Source organism: Sylvia atricapilla, chromosome 12 (assembly GCF_009819655.1).
Source record: "Sylvia atricapilla isolate bSylAtr1 chromosome 12, bSylAtr1.pri, whole genome shotgun sequence".
NCBI classification, from domain to species: domain Eukaryota; kingdom Metazoa; phylum Chordata; class Aves; order Passeriformes; family Sylviidae; genus Sylvia; species Sylvia atricapilla.
Window position 1 is genome coordinate 11,682,602 of NC_089151.1, and position 17,194 is coordinate 11,699,795.

Genomic DNA, 17,194 nt, shown 5'->3' on the forward strand with positions numbered 1-17,194 from the left:
CTTCTATCTGGAGAAAATGGAATAGGTTTTCAATTAATAAAATGTTATAACAACATTGTTTAATGTTGTTGCAGATGAAACACTTATTTCATGGGTCATTAATGTGTTTAACGCCTGAAATAGTTTATTAAACAAGCCCTTGTTGTTGTTATGAATGTGATTATTGTCATCTTTGATACAAAATGTACAACAAATTTCACAAATTTCTAGGTATTAGTTTATAGAAGTAGCAATTACTCTTACTAGAAAAAGAGATTCTCTTCTGTATTTTCTGGGATGTCTGTGCTGAGTTGCTGAGCTCGGGATTTAAATCAGCACTGCTGGTCTGGTTTGTGTTGGCCTTTCCCAGCAGCAATGGCAGCTGTTACTGACACTGCTTTTCATAATTTGTGGTTCCAGGAAAAATTACTCTCAAGGAACCCTGAATTAAAGGATGCTGGGGTGGCTCTGAGCAGTGACATTTGGCCGTGGACAGAACAAGAGGGATGCTCTGGGGAAGGAGAGCTTTGGGACTCAGCTGGCGGCTCTGGTGGCCGCTCCCAGCTGGCTGTGACACAGCTCGGGGCTGGGCGCCTTACAGATGAACTTCCGAGGCTTTAGAGAGTGGTTTCTTTCTGTTTGTTGTGGAACTAGTTATTCTGCGCCTGATGAGGTAGTTGGGCATTTAGCAGTCACCTTTCAGAGCAGGAGGGTGCCCGCTGGGTGACGGCAGAGCCCTGGAGGCAGCGTGGCGCTGGCACAGGGGCTGCATGGTTTGGCTTGGGCCTGATGGGAACACGGTGCTGGCCTGCTGAGCAGTAGTGTGAAGATTTTCATATCCTCTGTGACACTCTCTGTTCGGATGGTAGAGAGTGATTTTTCTGACACGTACTCTTTTCTCATTGCTTATTGGTACAGACCAATGAATTGGCCTCCTCTTAATGAGAGAGGGAAATGTCTTCTGCTGTTCTCAAAAATAGACCACTCATAGAAACTGCTAGAAAGTACCTGTCCATAGGAAACAAAGTGGCATCAGTTGCCAAAGACACCTGCCTGGATAGCAGGCACTAAACGAAACTAAAAAATAATAAAAATTGAAACAGGTAGTTTATTGCCTATTGAGGTCTTGAGGGACTCCTGCATGAAAGAGGAGAAGCACAGTAACATTGGCAGAACAGTCTGGGAAAAGAGACTATTTTATAATAATAGTACCTAAATGAATATCTATCAGCTCTGGAAAATATTGTGAGGTGCCATATGAATCTGGGGGAAAGGATACAGCTCACTGGCAGAGCTGTCAGGAGCTGGAGCTGGAGCTGTGTCTGATATTCCTAAGAACTGAGCTCAGAAGGAACTCAGACATATATGGCTGTGGACACCAACTGTGCATTAAGCCTAGGCCATGGCTCTAAGCTATTCTGCCTCCTGAGTTTAAACTCTCAAATCAGGTGCTGTTTTCATAAACCAGCTGAATGAGGCAGATGCTGCAGCTGGTCTGGATGTGCTGTACCTGGCCAAAGGCTTAGCTGGGTCCAGCCATGGGTAGTTTGAAAACTTCCTTTGAAATTCCTGTTATTCTCTGCTGTTACCACTCATGTTTCCCCTTGGACAGCTTACCCAATGTTCACCTTGCACTTTAAGTTTGCAAGTGTTGAAGAAATGTGAAGTCTCTTTAGAGTTTTTAATTACTCTGTGTTGTCAGGTAGCTGGAAGAAAAACATACCTGGATCCGGTAATGCAAAACATAGTGAGACATACTTTAATGATTTACTTCAGGAACCAATAACAAGTAAACAAAGAAACCTCATAGAAAAGAAAAATCCCCCCCAAAACCTAAAGAAAACATATCCCTGAACATATCTACCAACACTTGTAGCAATTTTTAAACATGAAAATGCCATGTAACCCAAGTCTGTCCCTCTGCAATTCCTTGCGCAATTCTTGTTACCTTTGATAATGTTTGTTGGTTGTCATGCTCCCTCACACTCTCTCCCCACGTTCCTTTATTATGCACGTTCCACTGTATAATAAGGACCTTTGAAGTCTGCCTTTGATTTGGGAGCTCAAGCACCTGAGTTGTGGAGGTTGTAACAAAACTGCTAACAGCGTTTATCTGACATTCTGGGACTTAATTTCAACTATCCAGGATTTGTTTGCAATGTGTCGTCACTGTTTGCATACAGCAGACCTAAGCTTGCACTGCTAATTTGGAGAGAAGCTCCCCATGCCAAGAGACTCATCAGATCAGAGCCCAGATCTGTGATCTGAGTCACACATGTATTGTGATCATGCTGTTGGGTGCCTTGTCCAAGAGGAGTGTGATTCAATATGCTTTAAAGTATGGTAGAAGCTTGGGAGGAAGAGAGTGGAGAGTCTGTTTTAAAATGCCTCTACAAAATGGTTGTAAAAACTAAATTATAAAGAAGTCGTCAATTAGGTGGTGCTAAAAGAGCAGCAGCAGCAGCCACTGTGGGTGGGTGGAGGGCTGTGACCAGCCTGTCCTTGTCTGCAAGAGTAGAAGGACTTGATATCAATGAGGCAGACAAGAAGTGTGACCCCTTCGGCCTGGGTTGGGGATCATGTGAGGAATCTGTGGGCTCACAGGAAAGTAACTGGGTAAGAACAGAGTTCCCAACGAGAAAACACTCCAGGAGAGGCTGCTGGGGCACCTCCAGTAAGAATTTGAATTTGAATAAAGAACTGTAAGCATTACAGAGTAAAGTCTTTGTCCCTTTGGTAGTTGTGCGATTTTGACCTTGCTGTGAGCTTTGTGTATTTCTTCACCGAGTAACACAGTGTTTGGTTAGAGATTCACAGCTGAGCATGCTGTGAATGACCGGTTGCAGCAGAGGCCACAGCATCATGTTGCAGAGGTAGAGTGAGTCCTGGGAGCTGCAGTTGTGTTGGTGTGGCAGGTGCCTGGGTGGTTTTCCCTGTCCTTGGCACTTTCCTGTTTGGAATGGCATCTCTGAGGTGGTGCTGCAGTGCCTGGTGCTCCTGCTGCCTAACCCCTGAGTGTGCTTCCACAGAAGAGGTTTTCACCTGTGGTTTGCTGGTCTCACATGGCATTTCCCACCCCTGTCAGTGGTGCAAGGAAAGCATCAGTGACATTTGCAGTAGGTACCTTAAATAAGTGCTCGGTGGTGAAAATTGCTGCAGAAAACATCCCAGGTGCCTATGTACAAACCGCAAAGGGGCAAAATTTCAGGCCTGGGGTAGGCAGGAGCAAAACATACTTAGCACTGCCAGATTCCACTATTAGATAGAGTATATTATGCAGTATGTTATATAACAAGTCTGGGCAAGTGCAAGAAGTGGTGTCACAAATGAGTGACTTGGTTTTGAAAATACCTGTCTTGTATGACCCTCATGGTAGCCCCCAATGACACCCAAAATAAGTTGCTCTGTTTTAAGGAATGAATCAATGGGCCCTCATGTTGATTTGGTTTGGGTTTTTTGGTTGGTTTTTTTTTCTTTTCATGTCTCTTCTGTGGTTTATGTGTGAACAGAAGAGAGTAGAGGGGCTGGATAGGCGCACAGACCAAGAACTGGCATGTTCTTCAGGCAATAGAATGTGTGTGAACTTCTTGTCACCAACCTATCTCTTAGAATCCAGATGAAGATATATGGTTTTTACTAATTGATTTGTTCTGTTTCTTGTGCAGTTTTTTTGGGAATCAAATTAGGTAGGGTTTACTTTTCTACAGAGACATGAAGTGGAACATGGGAGTTTTTACTGCCAGAGAAAAGAAGCTGCTGCTTGTAGGATCTCCTGATAACTGCAGTTTGACAGCTCTATTAGTGATGATGGTGTGTGTGGAGGGGAGAAGAAGGACACTTCTTCAGTGGTGGCAGTACCAAGTGCAACTGTTTTGTATTCTATTAAGTAAGGATTTAATCTCTGACAGAGAAAAGCATCCTGTTAGTTTGATTTGTTTTGATTGGCAGTGAAGTCCAATCCTGTAAAAATTTAGATTAATGGATTCTTTTATCTGTGCTTTACTTGTGGAGAAAAAGAATATTGAGGATTTCTTCTAGAGATATGCTGACTTGACTAAAAGTAAAGAGAGTAATTTACAGTCAGGAACAACCGAGGATTTCACTCTTTACATTGCAGTGCATTTGCTTCAACTTAAATACATCCTTTAAAATATTGCATCAGCTTATGTTATATTGACAGTGATGAATTCCTCAGGCAATAGAATATATAATAGTTTAAGTCAACTTCTAAAACCAGGGCACAGTGAACATAACCATAAACGTTGGATTTTGCTTAGTTATTCTTTAGTTATTTTGGTTGGCAGATTTCTCAATTCCCTTAAACTCTCTCATGCAGCCTGGGGTCAGATCCCAGCCCTACATCCTCCTGCAGGCACTTCCATGGGGCACTCCCATCAGTCCTCACATGACCAGAGCCTCACTGGAGGTATTGCATATTTAAATGATGGAAAGTTGTAGACATTGATTTTAATCAAGACTTCGGTATTGCTCAAAAATGTTCTGAAAAGTAATTTCCTAGTTGTATTTTTAAATGTCTTGTTGAATGTTCCCAGAGATTAAAATTATATCAGGGCAGGAATTCAGGATAGAATTACTGTATGGAAGTGATTCTTAAAATGCAGGGTAAGTAAGTGGAAATTAGAACATCTCTCAATGTAATGGCCAGATGCATTTATCTGTCAAAATAAATACTAACTCTATTACTAGCTATACTAAGTACTGGATGTTTAATGAGTTGCTAACAGAAGAACAAACTATCTTTTAATAATATAATTTTTTCACTTAGTTCTCCATGGTACGTTGAAAAACACCTTTGATAAAACTCTGTAAATTAAAGTGTAGGAGTTTAAACATTTCTTTCTTTTTTTTTTTTCTTTTCTTTTTTTTTAAAGTCTCCTTACTCCATCATTTGCTTTCCAGTGTCTGTTGATGCATTGATATTTGAGCACTTGTTCTTTCACAAATCATTGTAAAGTAAGCTATATATTTGTCATAGGCTGTGAGATATGTCCTTTAGCAATAGGACTAAATGACTTTATGGCATGACTGTCTAAAGTGAGTAGAATTGTTGAGAGTAGGGTAGTTTGATGGACAGATATCGTAATGGTTCCTTTGATGACGTTTTCTATGAATCAAATGCTGAATGGCTTTATAATGTGTGCAACAGGGTGGTGATAGCTGTGTAAGAGAGTGTGCCTACACAGTCACCATAAAGTTGTTTTGAGAAGGGGAAAACAATTTGGACAATATTCTGCCTTTTTTATATCTGAGTATATAATTAGAATCGTAGGTTTGGGTTGGAAGGGATCTTAAAGATCACCTTGTTCCAACCCCCCTGTTGTGGGCAAGAAACCTCCCACTAGACCAGGCTGCTCAGGGCCCTGTCCTGCCTGGCCTTGAGCTTCTCAGCACCCTCACATTAAAGAATTGCTCCCTAATCCTTTATCCAACCCCCCTTGCTCTGTTCAGAGCTGTTCCTCCTCTCCCTGTCACTGAAGAGCCCAGAGAAGTGGCCAATGTTCCCCTCAATAAATGTCTCTGTTCCTGAGGGGTTTGTAGCACTCATGTAGGATGACAACAGATTGATCTGAGTCAAAGCCATTTCAGTCTGCAGAGGAATCAGACAAGTTATTTCTCTTTTGGTTTTGGTTTCACACGTTATGTCCTTGTTTGATTGTCATGCTGAGTAAACCAGTGGCTGAGCTTTGCCTGACGTGTTTTAAGATCACCAGGTTTTACCAAACTTCAATCTAAGGCTGTAAAGCAGATCACGTTCAACCAAAACTTGATACTGTCTGCTTGAGAAGTTCATGATTTTTTGTCAGAACTAATCTCTTGGTTTTTGCCTAATGTTATAAAAATCTTGAATGCTTTTAATACTCGTATATCACTCATATATTTACTTCAGGTTAAGTTTATGTAAAAGAGCTTGTGATGTTCTCTAAAATTCTCAGTATTCTCAGTGGATTATTTTTGGATATGTGAGCTTTTCAATTTTCATATAGTAACGTAATTAGGAGTCATGTGGATGCTTCAGTACACTTATATTTCCACGTGTGCCTCTGATACAGGATGATTTTGTTGTTAAACGTTTCTTTGATAAATATCTCAAGCATAATGAAATGCTACTGATCCTTTCAGTTTGGTATTGACCTTTGATAGTATCAGGGAAAAAATAAGAGTAAAGATAATTGATGGAAATTTTGTTTTCTTGATTTAGCTCCCTTTTTAGCAGACTTTTGTTTGCTCAGGAGGTATAGAAAAAATGTAATTTAATATTTTAATATTGCTCCCTGCCTTCTTTCCAAACTACTGTACACACATAAAAAATGCTTTATACTTCTTTGTCTGAAAGCTCTTGTATAGGTACCATAGGTTGTTCAGGCCCACAGCACTGTACCACAAAGCAAAAAATTAAAATCCTGTTCCTTTCTTTTTTAAATTTTGATCAAATTTTTATATAACTTAAACTCAGAGTGCAGAAGATGCATTGTTTGTTGTTTTCATATGCACATATAATATGAATAATAATGGATTGGATATTATATGAAACATTTTCTTTCATATAGTAAATCTTATCAGTTAGTTCTAAATAGCCAGTTACAAAATATGGTTGCAATTGCTAGATTTTACTGAAGCTCTTAAGATTGAAAAAAAAAAAAAAAGACTAAAGAAATCAGGAAAAGATACAGAAAAGAAAAAGTGAAATTAAGTAAGTGGATGCAGAAAACCCACACAAGCATCAAATAGTATCAGAAAAAGGGACAGTTAAGAATTCATGGGCTTGTGTATAAAATTAGATTCTGGGTCAGTGCAAGTCAAGAGAATTTAGTCTCAATAAAATCATAGATGCAACCGAAATGACAAGACTTGGAGTAAATGGTTTGTAACCCATGTCATCACATTTTGTTGCCTCAGTGTAAAGGCCAGAAAGGCCTGTATTGTGTAGCAATAATGGGAGAACAAAAGCAAGGCTTTTAGGGGTAGAACACCTCCAAGTCTGTGCAATAATGAAGAAAGTTAGTTTTTATGAGAGAAGGGTATTCTGATGATCTTCAGCTTTGTTGAAAAAATCCAGCAGTTTTTTTTTTTCATGCAATAAAGGAACGTCTGTAAGCTAAAATGATTGGAGTAATAGGCAGAGAGTGATATTGTTTCACAAAAGACTTTGAATGACTTCCAGATGCCACTGCCAATACAAGTCACAATCAAAATGACCCTGTGGTTAACAGCAGTAAATTTTCACAGAAAGGTGCCCTGAAGCAAATGGGTATTTCAGCCAATAAGTCTGATGTTTTGATCTTTCTGTATTAAGTGCTCCACTTTTGGCACACACACTCATCTCTAAGGAACTACAGTCCTTTACTGAAAATATTAAAAGTATTTAAGAAGTAGGAAAAGCAGTGTGGTGGGGTATGGATGATGAGCCAAGCTGGCAATGGCTGGGGAGGTTTGGGGAAAATGAGGGTGGGCCCTGGTGCACCGCATCTGGATCGTGAGCTTGTGAGGTTAACTTGACCTGTGCTGGACCCAGCTGCACCACCACAGGTACTTTTATGCTAGAGAAGGATTTGTTTTTACTCTGTAGGCTTCAGCAGAAAGAGACATCAATGTCTGATTCAGAATTAATATGATTTACTGCTGTAGTAGTCAGCTACAGCGTTTGTGTGTAAAGATACATGAGGCGATATGTGTGCATCTTCTCTAACACTTCTTGTGTTGCTTCTTTGTATGGCCACCCTTGTCCCAGCCAAGGAAAGGCTTCCAGGAGCAGAACCACTGCCTCTGTTGAGGGCAGATTTCTAGAAAGCAAGGCAAAGTCATTTGAGCTAACCTTTTACCTCCATGCTGACACAGATTTTTGAAAACTGGTTTGTACTTATCCATACTTAATAAGAGAGCACCAAGAAGGTCAAACTCTGTTGTGGAAGTCCAGTGGGCTCCCACAATTGCTGTTTTGTTCTGTGTCATTTCATTAAGGATCATTGCACCTGCTACTAATTGCAATGTGGCTTATTAATAATGAAAGAGTTTTCAAAATCTAATTTATTTCTCATGTTTCTGGCTGTTCAAACAATGACTGTAGATTAATCAGGTTGCTGAATCAATTTGTAACCTATTTATTCTCTTATTAACTTTTTAAAAAATCTTCTTTTCTGTTTACATGTTCCTTCATTGTGTATTGATCTGTGTGTGGTCAAAGAAGGATAGTTTTCATAGGCAGATTGCAGCTGACTTTACCTTCAGGGTCTTTCTTCTTTTTATTTACAAATGTGGTAAATGTTGTGCAGATGTAGGAGACACAGTTTGTGCCCTCAAGAAAAAGTAGAAACCAAACCATGCAAACACTTGTGTTTCTGAGATGCAGAGTACAAGAAAAATAAAGTCGGTGATTTGTACATCGATTGCTACTTCCACACATTTGATTGTTGGATTAAAGATAAAAATGTGCAGTTTTATGTGGTAATTGCCAACAGGGATCTTTAGGAGTGTTTAGGATTACTGGACTGGTTCTCCAGCCTGCTGCAGCAAATGTACTCCAGCCCTGGCAGGGCAGTGTTCTGTGTTTAAAACAGCCTTAAAATCCCACTCAGACAGGGCTGGTTTATACCTACTGCTGGTACTTGTAATGGCCAAGAATTATTAAAGATCAGTAAAGGAAGAAGCTTTTCTCTATATATATATATATGTATATATCCCCTCATCCTGCCCCAATTTTGTTTACTTTCTGACAACAGTTCGTGTCTTCTCATTTGCAATATTTTCCTGAATCCTCAGTCATCCTGTTTCCCTATTTAGGTGGGTATTTCTCACTACATCAAGAGAAGAAATGTTTAAAAATAGAGAAATGCAATTCTTAGTTAAAAAACCAAAACAACCAGCCCCAGCTGGAGGAAAAGAGAAGTCTGGGGCAATCATGATAACTGTTGCTGTACTTAATTTATTAAAAATATATTTCATTCATTAAAAAGAAAGGAAGCAAACGGCATGTTGACAGTGTTGGTTCTGTAAACCTGTGAACGTAACTTCACCTGATACTGCTGTATGGTAACTGTTAGTATCTAAACAACATTTTCATCTCTTTTAGGATCAGAGTCACACCCAGGTGTCCCAGTACCGCCAGGATCACTCTCTGATTATGAGATCCATTGTCCATATGACTGATGCTGCTCATTCGGGAATTATGCCTCCGTCTCAGCTCACCACCATTAACCAGTCTCAGCTGAGTGCGCAGCTGGGGCTAAATTTAGGAGGCTCTAATTTGCCACACACTTCTCCCTCCCCTCCTGCAAGTAAATCAGCCACTCCTTCCCCATCTAGCTCTATCAATGAAGAGGATGCAGATGAATCAAACAGAGTAAGTTATTCCATGTGCTGCAGCAAGCAAGCTTCACACTTCCACACGCTGTATCCTCATGGATGTGGCAGTATCAGCTCAGCTGCAATGTGGTTATTTCAAATACAAATATTATGGTGAAGTGGGATGTGATTAATTTGCTGATTACCGTCTTTACTTAGGAAGTTTCCATACTAACCCTATAATAGTAAACCTAAGAATACATATCTATTTTTTTTTCTTTTGGTCTAATTTGGCTCAGGTTTTCAGGTCTGTTGAATCTCTTCAGGCATCAGTTTTGGGCAGTTTTGTCATTTTGGAATTCTCTGGAGTAATGTAAAAGATAGATGTGTTTGGAGAGAAGTAAAATAAGCTTTCTTTTAACTGAAATTTTAGTTGACTTATATTTTCCTTTTAATAAATCTCTTATAAAAGGAAAAAAAAATACTGTACAAATGTTGTTATAGCAGTATATGTAAAAGGCCTAATTTAAGACTGTTCCATGAAAGGTTTTCTCATTAAGTTGATGGAAGTTATACATGTGGAAAGCTCATTGTACAGGATCCTCAAAATATCAAAGTAAATTACTATCATAGAGGTATATTTAGAGCCACTTGATCCCCTTGTTGCAATAATCTGTGCATGGTTCAACAAATAGGGTCCAGGGCGTGAGACACACACAGGGAGCAGAGCTGCTGGGATCCTCAATCCAGGGGGAAGAGAGGGGCTGTGGGTGCCTGCCCGTGGCACTGAGGGCCAGTCAGTGCAGCTGCAGGTGGACACAAACTGTTGAGTTGCTGCTGATTTTTGCCTGAAGGGTGGGATTTTTAACCCCTGGTCTAAGTTGCCAATCTAACCCTGGGAATTGGGAAATGCCTCCAAGCTTTTGTCTTTTGAGTCTCAACTGCTGAGATTGTATCTTAATGGAAGGACTAAGATGGCCTCTTCAAAATATGCTATGAACTAAATCTTAATATTTTTTGACACAAATTAGTATTGGGGTGTCCTTTCTCAGGTCAAGCTTGTAAGATGTGTTTAAAATGTGTAGTAACTACTCATGCATTTAGTTCTAGTAGATACAATGAGATTATATTGAGACTAAGTACTCTTTGTTAGAGAGAAGGGCCTGCACACCAGGACTTTCCCAAGGTTTGCCTACATAATAGCTTTATCCATATAATATTACAACTGACTGTCAATAATTTTCTGCAATTTATCTGACTTATTTCATGCATTTATTGATTGTTCTTGTTCTTACTGTTTCTTAGGCTACTGGAGAAAAAAGAGCTGCCCCAGATTCTGGCAAGAAGCCCAAGACTCCAAAGAAGAAGAAAAAGAAAGACCCCAATGAGCCACAAAAGCCAGTGTCTGCATATGCCCTTTTCTTCAGGGACACACAAGCTGCAATTAAAGGACAGAACCCCAATGCTACATTTGGAGATGTTTCAAAAATAGTGGCATCTATGTGGGACAGTTTAGGAGAAGAACAAAAACAGGTAAATTGGTGCAGGGTTATCTCACCAGAAGTAATATAGTAATCCATGTTAAAAAATCCTCCTACCTCTGCTCTAAGTGGACCACACTACTTGCTGATGTAGAGCTCTACCTCTGTAGAGCTACACTGAGTTTTGAACTTGCTGAAGACCTGGCATCTAAAAATAATTGCTTTGTAAGAGCCAACAGGTAATGTTAAATGGCTGTATTTGTCTTTAAATTTTAAAGGACAGTTTGTAGAAGAGCTCAGGTTATAGTGTCCTAGAGTCCTCTTGAAACCATCTTTTGATGCTTGCTGTTTCAAAGCCCTTGTTTCCTATTAATAAGTTAGAAAATTGGAAGGTGCAGCATATTTACCATTTCCTTTGATCTGCCTTATGAATTTGTTACAAAGCATGTTGATTCCTAACCTTTGAAGCCAATCCTCTGAGTCTCATCACTGTGTTGTGTGTGAAATGCTATCTCCAGCTTCAACTTGGTACAGAGTGATGAGTTTTGTACTTCCTTGAGGGTTATTCTTCTTCCTATACACATGAAACTGCTGCACATGTATGGAAGAGGGTTAAAAAATACCCTGTGTTTGTCTGTTCCCAGTAACAGTTAATAGAAGCATCTGTGGGAGGACAGATCCCCAGATAGGACACCTTTTGGCAAGGGATGAATGGTACTTGTTTCTGAAATACATTTAGAAACGTTTAATCTGATCTAACAGATGATAATGAACATGACTTAAAGATGAATTTAAATTTATTGATGATTAAAAATACGGATTTAGTAATTTTTGTCTAACTGTTCTTGTTTAACTCAGTGGGATTCTCTCATGCTGGCTTTGGGGCAAGTCCAAGCTCTTTGATCCACATTTTTTAAAGGGCAGATTTTTTTTTGTATGTAGTTAATATTTTTAAATGTAGATAATATTCAAATATTTGTTTTGGAAAAAAAAATGTACAGGTGTATTTTGCTATTTTAGAGTACAATGTTCTAATATCCCTGCTGCTTGGAGTCAATAAAATACTGGTTTTCTGGGGAAGGAAAGAGTGAATAGGTAATCTTGTCAATCAGTTGGCTGCTCAAACTGATGTCAAATAGCAGCCTTTTGTTATTCCTGATGATCAACATAAATTGGAGTGCAAGTAGACCTGAAAGCCTGTAAACACCTGCAAGAATATTTAGAACTTTCAAAGAAGAAAAAGCACATCTAACAGTAGAGTGTTTTCAGGGAGTTCGATCTACATCTTTTGTTTCTTTGCAAGTGACTTTGGGAGCATTCTGGGAAAAACATCTTAATAGTTGAAGTTGGTGAAATTGTGATCTGTTTTAACAGGTATATAAAAGAAAAACTGAAGCTGCCAAAAAAGAATACCTAAAGGCACTTGCTGCCTACAGAGCAAGCCTTGTTTCTAAGGTAAGCCTAATAATGCCTTCGATGTAATGCAAATAAGCTTTTACCAGTGATACTGAAATATTTGGGGCAAGGGTGGGGGTGGGAATGTTATGCACAATAGAAATAGAATCCTAAGATTTCTGTAATACAGCTCTACAAGATGCTGTGCTGCTGCTTGAACCCTGCTTAGTGTCTGCAAAAATAATTTCATCTCTCTACTGGCATACTAATGATTACCAGAAAACATCTTTGTAATTGTACATCTTCCTTGAGCTGCAGAGGCAAAGCGATGCACTTCACCACACAAATAAAGTTCAGTCGTGAAAAATATACTGACCTTTTGACATTAATATTTGCAAGCTGTTTGCAGAGGTTTGTTTTTCCTCAATTGCTGCTTCTCAAAGGACAGACTTGCTTTGCGTGGAGTTGGAGAGCAGTTGTGGTGTGACAAAGCTTAAGTATTCTTGCAGGTGAGGGGAAAGAAATGCGCAGTGGCTCTGAATTTGGAGAGTACTAAAAAATGCACTAGCTGGCAGTGAGCCACATGAAGTATTTTAGTGGATCCTGAGCTAAAATAAAACCTGTGAAGAAAACAAAGCTCTGCCTTACTTGAGAATTTACCATTCTAGACGGCAGCACAATGCAGGTTGTAGTTCTGTTGCATCTGAATATCGTAAATGGAAATGTGCTTATAGACATCTAAAATACGGGTTAAACATTACCGAGGTGGTTATTTATCTAATAATATTTTATAAAGACCAACTACAAAAATATATTCAATCACAAGAAAGCAAGAGGGGATGATGATGTCTTAACTCCTGGGAATATTTATTTGAATGTACAACTGGAGAGCATTAGTATATCATATGGAAAGTTGCTGTGTATTTTAATTAATGATTAAAAATACAACATCAGAAATTATACATGTGCTTTGGAAGATGGAAGATTTCTTCTTTTTCACGTGAGGTGGTTGCTGGAAGTATGGAGGGGATATAGACTTGTGCAGCACAATTTATTACCTTCTCAGGTAAATGTCTGAAGAGTGCAACAGTTAATTGCTCATTGGTTGATAACTGATGGGGTGGAAAGTGTGTGCTGCTGACTCCCAAAGAGCAGAGTGTTTTTAGAAACATGTAAATATGTTGGGCCTGTTCTAGCTCTTTCAGAGACAAAATGTATGTGACATCTGTGACTTTCTGGTGTTGATCAAGGGCACAAGTTAGATTTTGTCCAAGTAGGATCTGGAGGTACCATATAGGGAAGCAGATAAAGAGGTGATACAATGCGTTGGTGATCAGTGATTGTTTTCAGACTGCAGATCGATTTTTTTTTTTTTTTTCTGACAGAAAACAAAACATGGCAAAGGTCTCTGAGTAGCTGTTACTTTTATTACTGTGTAAACAGCAACAATGTTTTTTCTGTTGAAAAGACAATTAATTTCTCTTCCAAACACAGGCTGCTGCAGAATCCGCTGAGGCCCAGACAATTCGCTCTGTGCAGCAAACACTGGCATCCACAAATTTGTCTTCCTCCCTTATTCTGAATAGTTCTCTTTCTCAACACGCGACGGTGTCGGCGTCTCCCCAAACTCTTCAGCAGCCCCTTTCCAGGGCAATTGCTCCAAAACCCTTGACCATGAGGCTGCCAATGAACCAGATTGTGGCTTCTGTTACCATTGCCCCAAACATGCCAACAAACATTGCAGCTCCATTGATAAGCTCCATGGGCACAAACATGGTGCCAACACCCTCTTCGTCTCAAGTCAGTCCCTCCATGCAAAGCCAGCAGCACCAGATGCAGCAGCTCCAGCAGCAACAGATGCAGCAGATGCAACAGCAGCAGCTACATCAGCATCAAATGCATCAGCAAATACAACAGCAAATGCAGCAGCAGCATTTTCAGCACCACATGCAGCAACATTTGCAGCAGCAGCAGCATCTTCAGCAGCAGATTAATCAACAGCAAATGCAACAGCAACTGCAGCACATACAGCTTCAGCAAATGCAGCAGCAGCAAATGCAGCATATGCAACACCAGTCACAGCCTTCTCCTCAGCAGCATTCTCCAGGAGCCCCGCAGATCACTTCTCCCATCCCCGCCATTGGGAGCCCTCAGCCAGCACCTCAGCAGCACCAGTCACAAATACAATCTCAGACACAGACTCAAGTATTATCGCAGGTCAGTATTTTCTGAAGATAAATGATCTTGCAACATGGCTTTGTGTTGATGGAGGGGTAGGGGTAAACCATATTTGGCTGAAAACTGTAAATTGTTGATGGTAGTTATGCAGGGATGCATAACAGATCAAATGATCCTCTAAAGTGTCTATTAGATAGGCAATAAAGAACTACAATGTAGCTGTGTATCATCTTTTAGCTGACTATAAATCATTTTGTTTAAAAGAAAAAAATGCTGTTCTCTTTTTTCATGTGATGCCTTTTTAATTTATTTAAGCTTTACCTACAATATGTGAATCAACTGGCCTAATAAATACCTGGACCTTATGACTGCAAAATGGCCTTTCAGAGTTTTATGCTATAGCCCTTCTTTCTCTAAAAGTGAATAATGCACTTCAAGGCAGTATGAACTCATGAAGCCCTTAAAGCACAGTTGTAACTACCTGTAAAATTATGATTGGATTTCATACAATCATACTTGTATTACATGAGTTAGTTGATGGCATATTTTGTCATGAAAAATTAGAGTAAATCACAGATTTTTGCCAAAGCTCTTATTTTTTTTTCTCTCCTAAATGTCTTCAGAAAAACAAATGCAAGTAACTGGACTTAAATGTTTGACCCAACTTTTCACTCCATTTCTCCAAATAAACCTGCCATAGTTCTTAAGAAAATATATATTGACATTTACCCTCTTACTTTAATTCCAATTACAGAACAAATGTGAATATTATATTCTGTGTCGAAGTGATGAGTTTCAGATTTAATACACTGTATTTTTAAAAGGGAAATGCACTTAAATAAAACTGTTATTACAGAAAGCTAAGATGAGAAATGCAAGTTATTAATACGCTGTAAAACCAGTAGAATATTTAAATGAAACTCCACAACTGAATAATCAATGTAAATATTTTCTTTAAAAGTTGTAAGTTTTCATATCATGTGTTGTAAAGTTTTCATAAATGAGGCTTTAATGTAAACACTGGTAACATGAATTATTAATTGCTACATTGCTTATTGTGTTTTTATGCTGTTTTATACTTTTTTATGAGTTATGATAGCAGCAATTAAGTTGTTTGTATTTTGCTTATCTAAAATAAATGCTTTTATCTTGCTATAGAATAAACACATTTCAGTAAAACTGATGAGCTGGAAGTCTTTGATAGAGAAACCAGAAGTTTCCTTCTGAGAATTCTTTCTTGGACTTTTTATTAACTCCTTTGTATTTTTATCAAACATTCTGGGTGAGCAGGTACCAGTGGGAAAAGAGCAAGCGTGTGGTTCTTGTACCCGCCAAGATGCTCTGCTGAAGAGTTGGGGGCAACTTCTCTGAGAAGTCTGTGACTTCAGAGAGAGAAAGCAAGTGGTTGAGTCACAGAACAGTTATGGTGCCCTGTGCTGAGGATCTGCAGGAACAGGGGAGTGAACCTGTGTCTCTGCAGTAATGTTCAGAAGTGCAGATCAGCACAAACTCTGGGTTTCTTTGTATCTGAGAGTTTCAGATGTAAATGCAGATGCTGCATTCCTTCTGTAAGCCTCCAGCTCTTGTCTTGGGCTGGTCCTGAGCTGTCTGACTTTTATTTTCTCGTTAAGGTAGAACGTGATGGAGTGGGGAGGATGCAGTGGGCAGGCCTTTCACCTGAAGGGTTTGGAAACGTTAACATCCAGTGTGTTGTCAGGTTATTAGTGCTGTTCATATATTTTTGCTCTGAACAGAGAGGAGAGAGCCTTTATTTTCTTGTTTCCCTTCTTTGCTTGCAGTATCTGTGCTGTGAGTGCAGTCTGACCACTATCCCCAGTTGTCTGGCATGATTAATTACAGCATCTGTCCTGTCAGAAGCTATAATGAAGAGGTCTTGATAAAAATTGCAAATTACCACTGGCAACAATCTTAAACTGCTTATGATAAAATGAAAATTAAAAACAGCAAGTGTCAAGCCTGAGCAGAATCCTAATCCTGTTTGAAGTCCATGCTTAGACTACAAACCAAAAATAAAGGAATAGAGATCCCCAAAAAGTTGCAGCCAGACTTAAGGGAAGAGTTACTGTACCATGTGAATTTCTTCATTATGAATTCAGCTTTCAATATTTCATCATCCTCAGGTACTCTGTTATGTACAAATATTGGACAGCAAGAGATTCTAATTATAAATTTATAGATTTCTTGGAGCAGAAAAAATCATGTATAAATTGAAGCTTTTCATAATAGGTGTTAGTTGACAGCTACCCATGCTCCTAATAGCCGTAGCATGATATCTAATAATGGCTGGGATGGAGGCTGTTTATTCCAAGTGCAAGGAAGCCTGTCTGCATTAGAAATGGCACGACAGAGGCTGGTTGGGAGAGATTTTGCATGTGTCAGTTTTAACCAATGTTACATAACAAAGGAAACCATTTTATAGTTGTTTTTGAAACCTTTAGACAAATGTCTTCAGAAATAATTGCTAAACTGCATGTGACAGTAATTGTGTATTAGTTCTATAATTGTCATTTTGAAGACCTATGAAGTATCGTTGGAAAAATGTCACAAGTGATAAGAGTTAATTACAACTGAAGTCTGTTTTCAACTATTTGCAGCGAGAAGCAGGTGTTATTACACTCATTAAATGGTTTCATAAATCCTTGGTTTTATCACATTTGATTAAGAGCTGCTGAACTACTGATGTTCAATTCCAGGAAAAATAGTTTTAATTACTGCAGCTAAAAAAAAAAAAAAAAAAAAAAAAAAAAAAAAAGGAAAATTAATCATCAAGCAGGACTGTACATTTTAAATATCAAAATTTGAATCTTGAAAAACTGGAGCATCCCCCTGCTTGCCACAAA

At 39.0% G+C, this 17,194-nt stretch overlaps 1 protein-coding gene across 1 annotated transcript in view; it reads left to right on the forward strand.

Annotated features, from left to right (window-relative positions):
* Positions 1-15,415, forward strand: part of TOX3 (TOX high mobility group box family member 3) — a 73,615-nt gene extending 58,200 nt beyond the window's left edge. Inside the window, exons 4-7 of the mRNA XM_066327865.1 lie at positions 9,068-9,337; positions 10,585-10,812; positions 12,135-12,215; positions 13,650-15,415. Of these exons, the coding sequence (XP_066183962.1) occupies positions 9,068-9,337; positions 10,585-10,812; positions 12,135-12,215; positions 13,650-14,387 (1,317 nt within the window). The 3' untranslated portion in view covers positions 14,388-15,415. The remainder of the gene's footprint in view (positions 1-9,067; positions 9,338-10,584; positions 10,813-12,134; positions 12,216-13,649) is intronic.
* The last annotated feature ends 1,779 nt before the right edge of the window (positions 15,416-17,194 follow it).